This window comes from Diadema setosum, chromosome 8 (assembly GCF_964275005.1).
Source record: "Diadema setosum chromosome 8, eeDiaSeto1, whole genome shotgun sequence".
In the NCBI taxonomy this organism is placed as follows: domain Eukaryota; kingdom Metazoa; phylum Echinodermata; class Echinoidea; order Diadematoida; family Diadematidae; genus Diadema; species Diadema setosum.
The window spans coordinates 21,478,605-21,490,820 of NC_092692.1; the positions used below are offsets into that span (position 1 = coordinate 21,478,605).

General features: G+C 40.3%; 1 protein-coding gene across 1 annotated transcript in view; it reads right to left on the minus strand.

Moving 5' to 3' along the window:
- Window positions 1-620: 620 nt before the first annotated feature.
- Window positions 621-12,216, minus strand: part of LOC140232149 (protein CLEC16A-like) — a 242,261-nt gene continuing 230,665 nt past the window's right edge. Inside the window, exons 23-24 of the mRNA XM_072312295.1 lie at window positions 2,309-2,445; window positions 621-1,318 (exon numbers count right to left, since the gene is read on the minus strand). Coding sequence (XP_072168396.1) covers window positions 621-1,318; window positions 2,309-2,445 — 835 coding nt within the window. The remainder of the gene's footprint in view (window positions 1,319-2,308; window positions 2,446-12,216) is intronic.

A 12,216-nucleotide genomic window follows, 5' to 3' on the forward strand; every position in this document is an offset into this window, starting at 1 on the left:
GACTGGATTCCTTGTATGTGATTTTTACAGCCTGTCTGCCATGCAAACATTTCTCTGTGGCGTCTCACATACTATCAGACAACATTTTGAAGCATCACTATAACTATGGCAATCACACAGCTTTTTGTGTCGCATTAGAGAAACTGTTATATTAACAACAGAAAAAAGAAAAAGAAAAAGAAAACCCAATCATACAGAAAAATAAATTTCAAAGTATACCTGTGTACCAAAACAGGTTTTGGCTTCAGATAAAAACAGAGTCCACAGTCAATGAGCGAGACCTTTTACCTTGACACATTACATAATACTGGCAAGAACACTGTGTTAGTGATATTTTGAATTTCGTCCGATGGAAAACAACATTTTGACATTCTGAGATAAAAACATCATACACTCCATTTATAGTGCCAGCACTGTGATTGTCCTAAAGTTCGAACATTAGATGTCTGTCATGAATAACATCCACCATTACTGATGTCATTACTGTTATGAGCATGAATAATGCATAATTTTATGTTGTAATCATCATCATCACTGTCATCTTCATTGCAAACATCCTTGCAAACATCAACACCATCCATTCATGCCATACTGACTGTCAGACCACCAACCAAGCCTCTTTAGACATCCTGAACATCACTCCCGTATCTCATTCTTCGAGGGCTCCCATCCACACTACTGCCAGCATCCCCTACATCCGCATCATCCCCATCACCATGGTAACTGCCGGATGCCTCTCCATGCTGCATTGTCCTCATCTCTATCCCGTCCTTCTCCTGGACCGTGTCGTCCCCCCAGGAGCTGCTCAGCTTACGCAGGCGTTCGGTGGCGCTCTCCAACGACTTCTCCAAGCCGATGGCCTGCGGAGAGGCCGAGGCGGGGTTGACGTCCACCCGTGGTGGCGTCTTGGCCTCGTAGGAGAATGGAATAGAGCTGGTGGATAATGCCTGCATCGGGGCTCCTGGCTCAAAGTTCGCATTCTGATTGGTGAGGCTCAGGCTGCGCACCCTCTCTGTCGACGCTGGTGGGAGGATCTTGGGAGAACCACCTTTGTGCGCAGGTCTCTCGTCCTTGATTAACGACACTGGTGGTGCCTTGGATGGTGCCAATGTAGGGGGAAGCATGTGTGGTGGCTCCGATTGTACCGACTGATGGGCGGAGGTGCATTTGGTGGCGTGTTCTGGTCGGTCTGAAGTGAAGGCAGAAGGGGAGAGAGCCTCTTGGGCCTGCTCTACTGGTGACTCTCGGTGCCTGGCGGCGCTTGGTGAGGAGTCGCGCCGTGATTGGGAGAGGATTGCCCGAGGTGTGCTTCTTTTGTCTGTCACAATGCAGAACAAATGGGTTTTACTCATTATTCACAATTATACAGCACACCTCATAAAAAATACTTGCCTAGCCAACCATGCACAGTTTAACATTGTAATCATTGATAGTTTTATCAGTCTGAAATCCAACTTTTTCTGCATCAGCTAAGAAGAGACAAAATATGGAATGTCATTAATCTGGAAATTTTTTCACTCTGACTGAGTATTGGTTGTATAATGGGATATGGTCATTCACTGCATGAGCTGTTGATACAAGCAACCAGTGCATCTATTGCAATTTTGATAACTATACAACAATGAACAAATGGAATTCACTAGGGACAAATGACTGGCATAGCTAAGACTGACACGAGACACAATAGGGAGCTTTAGATTTTAGACGCGCGGACGTTCAGAGGGAAAAAACATGTTCTGAGCGTGCGCAGAAGCGCGCTTCAAGTCGATCTATTTTTAGCTTGCGTCGCCTGAGTTTTTCAATACGCGTACTGGGCTATATTTACGTCCGCACAGTTTGCAACGTAGAGAACTACTTCATGCACTGATCATATGGGGGCGCGATTTTATTTTTTATACATTGCATCCCAGCGTAATCTAAAGCTACTTTTCAGCACGACGCAGGGGAGAGGAGAACGTCCAGCACACTCGTCGTCTGAAACGTCCGCGCGTCAACATCTAAAGCTCCCTAATAGCACAGAAGGGAAAACATTGAGAAGCATTATCATTCTGCTTTTAAAACATTGTCTGGCAGTGTTGGGAAGGAGTATGACAAGAGCTCTTCTATATTGATATGCTAATGATTTTGCCGAGACAGGAATATTGTTGAAATGGATAGCACATTAAGGCTGCAGAAGTGGGGTTAAATAACTGTTGGACGATGGTAAATGCAATTAGCACTTATGATGTCATTAAAAACCCACAAAGATGGTTTTATTTTTTACTTTTTTTCTTTCCTAAAGAGGAAATCATATTGACCCCATCCTCACCTCCATGGTAGCTGTCTGCATGACCTTTTGACCTTGCACCCTGCTGGAGGTCCCTGGAAGTGGGTGGGGCCTGGTGGAATCGGGATGGGGCGTGCTGGGAGGGGCCTGCTGCTGGTGGACCTCCTCCTGACTTGGCTCTGAGGGAAAACAAACACACAAAAGAAGAATTGGACAAAGTGCCTGAAGGAATTGTGCAGACCGCAGATACCATCTACAAAGAACTATGTGTCTGTGTGAATTTGGATATGTGTTGGGGGGGGGGGGGAGGGGGAAGTTGAATGTGCAATGCTTAGGCCTACATGTTATCATTTAAAATGAGTGATAAAAAGGACAATTGGAATTCATTGCATTCTTTACAGGCAATGAATGGCTAAATAAAGAAAATAAATGGAAAGTGACTGAACAGGCGTTTTCACATCAGCCCGATAAAAATCCAAGCTCGAGATATTTTTTGCAATCGCAAATTAGCGTGCTATTTCATTTCCAATTCACATCAGCCCGAAGAGAATTAGTCGGAATGTTTTTTTTTTTGAGCTAACTCGACAGCTGAGCATGCGCAAACAGTGTCGGGTATACCAGTAGAGCGTGCGCTTTAAAAAAAAAAACATGCTAGGCATGATGGGATGCATCGCGCTAATTTCTTGAGGCGATTTCACATTATCAAAGAGCACGCTAGTTTGCTATGTTATCCCGCTATTTCAGAAATTTTCCAAGTTAGACTCGAGAAATTTTCTCGATCAGAGCGATACAATTAGCACGCTAATTTGTGTTCAAATTATCAAATAGCACGCTATTTCGTGATTGGGTTAATTTCCCAAGTCAGAAAATAGCACACTATTTCGAAACATCGGGCTGATGTGAAAAGGCCTAGTGAATCAAATGCTGAATGATGATAGGGCAGTTGCAGCTTGAAAACATGCACCTGAAATATTCTTCAAGCTTGAGCACAGACTAATCTCTTCCACAAGTTAGTCTGTGTGTGTGTGTGTGTTTGTGTGTGTGCGTGCCCACATGTGGATATGTACATGGGGTTAGGCACCATCCAATATGATACAAATTACTAATGGTATATGGGGCGAGCATCTGAAAAAGAATAGAAAAAAAAATGTATATACCAAAGTAGGTGCACTACAGATGATAATGGACAACAGTGTGAATTGGCGGGCTAATTGGAGCAAGCGCTGGCTGATGGACGAATCAGTGGGGCGGTTCAGACAAAAATAAGCCCCCCAGCCAATTACTCTTTTTTGGGGAGGTTATTTTTTATCAGTTTTCTTTCATTTATTGTCAGTGGGAGCTCACCTTGATCAAAAATTCATTCATTCTCATGGTAAACACAGAACAGGTCATACCAGGCTTGTCCTCTTTGTGACCTTTATGCCACAAAAAAAAAAAAAAAAAAAAAAAAAAATGTCTGCGCACTTAAAAACATCTGTATTCGAAGATATTTTGTTCTTCTCTCTGGTTGCACACAGAGTTAGGGGAAAAAAAAGATAACCCTAGGGGAGAGAAATGACCCTTTTCCAAGAATTGGGACTCTTTGGTCAAAAAAGTTAGACAAATACCAGACAGATCCTATTCAAAAGAGGGCTGCCTTGTTCTGCAAAGTAGATCAGAATGGAAGAAGAGTATTAAAGCTACATTTTGGTTAAAATTCCCATCTTGAAGCTTGGGACCATTGTTCATTGAGATACAGAAAAGAATAGAATAGAAAGAATAGAAATCTAAGTAGGGCATATCAGCATAGTTTGAGGAAAATTGGATAATCCATTTAAAAGTTATGAATCTTTATGCTTTGGTGCTGTTGTGGCTGGGAGAGACTAAGGCTGGGCTGTGTTTATCTAACTTGAGAGAGAGAATCACGTTTCAAAACACGTTTGGAACGGTGTTTGCAAACGTGGTTTGAAACAAGATTCTCGGGAAGCCGCGTTTATCTAACCATCATACAATCGCGATTCGAGTGGTGTCACTGCGCAGCTGCTTTGCGCCATTTGACCCGGGAAGTAAAGGTCAACTGCATACCACCAAACATGCCTCCTCCGTCACACACAAATAATGGGTAGAGAGCACAACCGGAAACAGCTGGGATTTGACCTTCACATATAAACACGTTTCAAAACGGCATTGCGTTTATCTACTCACAGAATGGCAATCGTGGTCTCAAACGTGTTTCAAAATGCCCTTTGAAAGGCGTTTCAAAACGGCGTTTCTAAACGCGTTTGAAAACACGGTTGCGTTTATCTAACCCCTGAAAATGACTCAAACGCGTTTAGGATCGTGATTCTGCCTCAGAAAGTTTTTAGATAACTGCACCCTAAAACAGTTTGTGGAGTCACAGTAGGATAATGCTATGATGAAAACGACACAAAATTTTACTCTTAATGAAACGCGCACATTCCTTCCACCCGTTACGTCCATAACATAACGGGAAACATTATCCTGCCCCCAGTCTCTCTTCTTTCATATCTTTACACATTTTTTCTGCCTGAAAATTCTGAAAGAATCCTGTTTTTGGTTCCCTGAACAATATTAGTAAAACCATACACCATTTTTATTCCAAAGACTACTAAAGATTCTACAACAGAGAAAGAAGAAAAATCTGCAAATTTAAAACATAGAAGGCCTGAAGGAATGCATTCTTGTCTTCAAAAATACAGCGATTAAGCCTCATTTAATACAGATTAAATGCATTATCAAGGAGCAGACATTACTCATACAAGTATCAAAATTTGTACCTCAACCTAGTTTTTCTCAATTGACATTGTCAGATTAACCCTGGCAATCCTTACCGCATTACAATGTTTCCCTTTTCCCCTTATTTTCTCCCCCCTCTCCCTTCTTAATGCTATAATCACCAATTTTACCACTGTCGTCTCTCCTTGATTAACCAGACCGATCTAATTTACACCTAGGTTTTAAACTTTAAGTCTGGCTTTGGGCGGGAGGGAAAATTTGGCTCGTTAGGATATCAGACAGCATGGCGAAGGGTTGCCACTTCCCCCCCCCCCCCCCTCTCCCACCATGAGAATGGGTAAGGATGGGGATGGAATGGAAAGAAGAAGTTTGTTTTTAGGAATGGTCTGGACACAAGAACAGGGGCAAACTCGCTAAATGCCTGTCCAACCAGGAACCTGTTGCTGGAGACTCTGTGTGTAGGTCTAAATGCAACTAAAAAACATGCAAGTTCCCCAACTTTGTATTAAACACAAGTGGGTTGCTGAAAGGATTTGCATTTGATTTCATATGCAAATATCAAATGCAACTTTGCATTTGGTTCTGATCGAATGCATAGTTGTTTTGATTTTCAACAGCTAATAACACAGACGACATTGTTAAGAAAAGGGCAGAGTCACAACCAGTTTGCAGATATTTTGCAGATAATACGAAACAGATTTGTATGGCACCCTGCATTTGCATTCTACCTAAAATACAATTTGCATCAAGGTCGTAATATATGATCATGATGTTTGTGTGTGTGTGTGCGTGTGTGTGTGTATGTGTGTGTGTGTGTGTGTATGGTCTAGTCTGGTTCAATAACACTTGTATTATATATATAGGCCTAAAACCATACATGCACATATTCAGGCCCTTGTAGGATACTGCAAATAAGATATGACTTCCTTAAAATCAAACTGTCGTATCACATTACGGTTCATTTCATGTCATGTCATACATAAGCCGCTGGTGAGAGCCCTTTTTCTTCTTTCAGAATTTTGAAAAAAAGCCTACAGATGTCAACATCCATTGGCTCCGGATGATTGCAGCGGCTTTCTAAAGAATATAAGCCCCCAAGGACAGCTGTGGTCTGGTTCCATAACACTACTCTCTATCACTTTCCCTTCTTGGTGGAGTAGGTAAATCCTATGCTCAGTGTTTCCTTTTAGTATGCTGTCTGAAATCTCTGCTGACAGTATTAAAGGCATTATTTACCATTTGCAGATGAAACAAAAATCCAGCTTTAGTGCTTCAAAATAGTTCTACAATGTGAGTTTGAGATGGAAACAACCAATGTAATAATGTTAACCAGTGAAATCAATGATAAGTATTGTTGAATATACAAATTGTGAACAATGATTATAATAAGATTGTTTCCAGACTAAACCGAGTACAGTTATGGTTTATTAAGAAAAATAGTGTTATCTCCTTATATCTTACACTTTATTGCAAAATTTTTATATGGTAGGATGTTTTGTGATACAATTGACCTACACATGTGCATCAAAAGTAATAAATCGAACATCTTTTAAGTAACTGCTCTCAATGGTAAACAGTACCTTTCACCCATTGAAGACTAGCCCCGAGTATACTCGAGCAGGTGTCTATGGGAAATGCAAAAATAGCAAATTTAGCCCGTCCTCAACTGGTCAAAAAAATACTCCCCTGTACTCTGAAGTCGAGTCTCATGTTAACTTCAATATGATGCTTCATGCAAGTTTTGTGATCTATGCACTATTTAAAACTTTCATTATTTTTATCACTCCCCCCCCAAAAAAAAACCAAACGAACAACGACAACAAACAAACAAACTCATAGATGCATTTCTGTGAAGATTCTGAGGCAACTAAAATTTTGTACCAGTTTACTACTATTTCTTGTTGCCTTCATTTGATAGTGCACAGCTACTGTATGATAGCTAGACAGACTCTCATGATGTTATGACAATTGTACATAAGAGAATAGCTCTATAACAATACTTTCAAATAAGTTGACCAATAAAACTCCTTCAAATTAGGCTAAGATTTCAAGGAGATGGTGCAAAAACTCAGGCTGCACGAGAGTGATTATGTATATGAGAGAGAAGGGAGAGAAGGGGGGCGGGGAGGGGCAATTGAGGAATATGAATAGAGAATGTGATTGGATAACAAGGAAAAAACAAACTTGCCAGTGAAAAGCTAGCCATATCTCATGTGCAATCAAATTTGAAAGAGGGCCTATAAATCTTTATGGCACAATTTGGACATATCAAAGACATACGGATAATCAACAGCACAGTTGTGTTAAAGTGATCGTATAGTTTTGGTTGAGACCTAATTTCAGGTTTCTAACATTTTTTGGTGAGATAATGAGAAACATCTTATGGAATATGAAAGAGCATGTAATTCCATGAGGAATTCAACGTTTATTTGATGAAAATTGGTTTTGAAATGGCTGAGATAGCCAAAACAGAGCGATTCTAGTAAAGTGTGGGACCCACACTTTATTACGATCGCTTTGTTTTACTTTGTTTTTGAATGTTTCAGTCATTCCAAACCCGATTTTCATCAAATAAACTTTGAATTCCTCTTACAATGGTATGCTCTGTACTATTTCGTAAGTGTTTTCTTGGTATCTCGCAAAAAGTTAAAAGCCCAATTCTCATCTCCACCAATACTGTACTATCCCTTTAATAATTTCAAATAGTTTCATTCCAAATTGAGAAGGTTGATTGAATGCATACAGCTGAAGAGCTGAGAATAAAAAGCACATTTCTTTTGCCTGAAGAACCGAGGCAAACACAAAAGCACAGACCGTTTTTGGTTCAACCCGGCCTAGATTCACCAGGCTGGGCTCTGTACGTGACTGGAGTGTACCCTAGCGTACCTGCTGGGGGCATTTCAGATGTAATCTCTGCCAACTGTAATGCCATATTTCGGAGAACTGCTTGTAGGTTGTCAAGCCAAGGACAGACAACCCTTAGAAAGAGGAATTAAAGCATGCATTTACCAATCTCAAAACGCACTCATTCTGATATGTGCATGGCAAATGAAGTGAACTGCTGCAAAGGTGAACATTTGTGGGTCGGAGGGAGAGATCGGCTTGACAAATAGGCATACTGGTAATAAATAGGGAGGTACACTGTGAGACCCATTTGGACGACAGCGGGGTGGGGTGGTGGAAGGAGGTTTTGAGGAGGGTTATGAGGGGGGAAAGGGACAAGGAAAGGGTCTTTTCAAACATTTAGCCTCCTAAAATGAGTAGGCCTACTCAGTTTCAAGTACCAATAACATCTTTATAGATGCAGCACAGGAGTCAGAAAGAGTAGTGCTTATAATTGTTTGTTTTGATATGTTCAGCACCTACCTGGTAATATTGAGGTACAATGAGCCCATTCCCTTTACACCCACCTCCCACTCATCCGCCAATCCACCATCACAATCAAACTGACATCTGGTACATATAGGCACAACAGTTTTACAGACAGCTATTTGTCTCTACCTAAGTCACAGCTCTAAAGAGCTACTTTGGATTTTAAAAGTTGCCCCATTAGTCTGCTTTTCATAGAGGGTGCTTCTTGTAATGCTTGTAGGAATTTTTATTTGTGCCATGCTGAAGATTTTCTGGTGAGCCCAAATATTATCTCTCAAACAAGCAGTGGTCACCATTCCCAGTCTTTGACTGTTCATATGGCATGTGATGTCTTCTGTGAGACATAGACAGACATTGATGCCAGGGCTGGTACGCGTGACTCTTATGCATCGCTGTCACACAGCAAACAAGGATATGTTCACTGGTTAGGAGCTAACTATCAATTTGACCACTGCTTATACAATCATAATCAGTGTAACTTTCAAACACTAAAGCACTGGAACAAACAGGTGATTTGCACGGTTTTCCTCCATAGCTGGATCAGTGATGTCACATCACACATCTCCACTACTAGTACTACTAGGAATCAAACATTTCTCAGAGAAAATACACAAGCAGACCCTCAAATCAAAATTCAAATGTAGTAGTGGTCTACTGTTTGTGTGTTTGTTTGTGTGTTTTTAAGACTTCATTCAAATGACAAAATATAACGAATATGAATGGAGAATTTCAGTTCTGCTGTGCCCACAGACGTCTTTGGTCATAGGAGTTGCAGTACTGGTAAATTTCTCACTCTGGTCCTCAAAGTATCCATTGGTATAAATTCTCTCAATGCCCTGTAAATATATGATTTTACATGTAGAACAAGCAACTGGTAATTCAGGACATTTGTCTTCTCCTGAAGCACTTGTAATCCAATTTTCTCTACACACGTCGATTCCCAGGTAGAAGAAGCGAGCGATTGCCAACTCCTTTTTTTCTGTTCACCAGAACTGACAAAGGGAGGAAGAGAAGATAATCTACACAACCCACTCCTTCCATTTCCTCGAAAGGAGCAATTTTATTTACTCAAGAACAAACAATAGAGCCAGGTACGCTGCAATTCCACAATCAAAGGGAACGAGTAGATTTAAAGTCCACTCTGCTTCTGTTTGCAACACCAATCAAGAAGGTGTGCATTCAAAACGATAAGAGAGGGAGATAGACTGTGGGGGGGGGGGGGGGGAGCACGAGAGATAGAGACAGAGAAATAGATAGATAGAGACTTGTACATAAAGACAAGCAATGCATGACATCCCATGGTTTCTCAAAACAGACAGCAAGAGCCATTTAAGTAATTAAGTGCATATTCCCCTTATCAGGCTGGCTACTCAGAAAAACCTGGGACAAAGTTGACTCTTCTGCTGAGTCAAATTGTACGCAACTAAAGGTACTTGCATACTGTATACGCCAAATATTTCGCGAGGTTTTTATCATTGCGAATTTCAAGAGTCTGCTGCTATTCATGAAATTAAAAACATGCGAAAATATTGACTCTAATGCCGATATGAATTTGACGTACGCGTATACATTATTCTCCGATCAGTACAGGACTCCACGATCACGAATTTAACCACCCGCGAAATTGTCGGGAAGTCCCGATTCGCGAAAATTTAGACCCGCAAAATATATGGCATATACAGTAGTCTATTTCCCTTTACTACACTACAGATAAAGGCATCATTCAAGTTGTGTATCCAAAATCTCAGATCAGGAGCTGACATATCAGACTAAAAGTTTACATACTATACAATCGTATCTGAAACAACCTCAATAAAATCAATGAGTTTTAGCTCTCAGACACTGATTAGCCATTTATGAATGAAAGCGGGCAAATGAACACATCTATTTTGTACATTGGGGTACTATACAATGATGTTTGTAATCAGTGAAATGTCAGGTTTTATTACTCAAAGGTATCATTTCATCTCATGATATACTGTGTACACCGTTACTTTCGGGAAGGTTTAATTTTCGCAAATTTCGCGAAATGCAGTTGGATCGCGAATTCAACAACATGCGCTTTGTTAATAGAGCATTAACGTAAGCGTCAGCGTCGATTTTGCGAAAATGTCTATGACCTCGTCATTCGCGAAAATATCTGTACGCGAAAACAACGGCGTATACAGTAGCAGATATCATTATCTGCTATATCACAATGAAAAAGATAATTTAGATATTATCTACAACATTATCTAAAAGATAATCTAAAAAGATTCCTCTGATGAATAAACACAGGTACCTACAATGTATGTGCCTCATAAAATGATGGTGAGTTCAGTGACCATCACTTATGGACGGGTCAGTCAATGCATATCCAGTAGATTACCACACTAAACATGAATGATACATATGTTTTGTAAATCATTAATGAAATGTGGGTTTAGCAAGATGAGGCAGATCCAGGTCTGAAAGGTCGAGTGGCATTAACATTTTTTTTTTCTCAATATCGCTACTTTGTATTTTTTTTTTTTTTTTACCTGACACAACGTCACTGGTCAAACCTTACTTTTACACATGTTGTGTGCATCAGTTTCTTTTTCTATTCTTGTATATTCATGGAAATCAACATTTTGTGATATTTCAGCCAGGTGTTTTCCAAAAAACGAGGGTGGAACTTGCAGAGAAAACACAGCAATATGTATCGTACACCCTCGCCTAATTTAAACGCCGTAATGATGGGACCCTGGTAGAAAATCCATGTTCCAAGAATCCGCTGCCTGTGCCATTTAACAGCTGAAGGACAAATTAAGTTGACGCTCTATTTTTTTCCCCTTTCTAGTGAACGGGGAAGGCTGCTAAAAATGCATTACCTGCTATTTCAAGCATGGACCTTGCTACTCTCTAATTACATAGCGAACCACATCGACGAAGTTAAACAGCATTTCATGTGTGCTACCAGAAGATAGACATAGAATGATTAAACACTGATAACCCCAAGGTCGTGTATTAGTGTTCACAATTCAGACTCGTTTGTTCCTCGGATTAGCGTCCATCGATGATGACTGACCAAAATCAAGGTCAAGAGAGGAAAACATGAACGATACTTCAGCGGTGCATTCAAAGACAATGACTACAAATATGACATATTATTTCCTCTCCTCTAATGCAAGGTTAGTCACATTTAGTGAGCACTGTAACCAACTTTCCCCTGCAAAGAAAATGTGAGCTCAAAGAAAGGGCTCCCACCATCATTGTACAAATGTTGACTTCTTATTCTTCTTCTTCTTTTTTCCTTCTCCTCCTGGTTTTGCCCATGTCCTTCACTTCTAAAGATTTTTTTTTTTATTTTTTTTTATACCTTCTGATATAATTTGTGGTTTCTGCATTCCAAACGGCAACATTACGGTTGCTACTCAGTGCTTTCATTCCTAGGGTCTTGGATAAACCAGCAAAGAAAGTGAAATATAGAGAGATGAAGAAAAGTTTGAAGTTGCCGATTGGTAGATGGCAAATCTGCAAATTCACAATGAGAGAAAATGAAGAAGAGACAGGTGATAGCAATGGGATATGTAGATAAGAGATGAATACACAAACACACACAGGCAGATTTACAGATGGACAAAATCAAGACGTTTGAGCCAGTTACGCATGAAAGTGCTCTAAATCAGCATCCAAATATCCTTTCACATTATTGAGGTTCTAGTAGATCTGTTTTTCACATGGTTGGCTTTAGACATTGATGGATGAATGAAGACAGAAAGTTATAGAGGGATGGTGATAAAAAGATAGATAGATAGATAGATAGATAGATAGATAGATAGATAGATGGATGGATGGATGGATGGATGGATAGATAGATA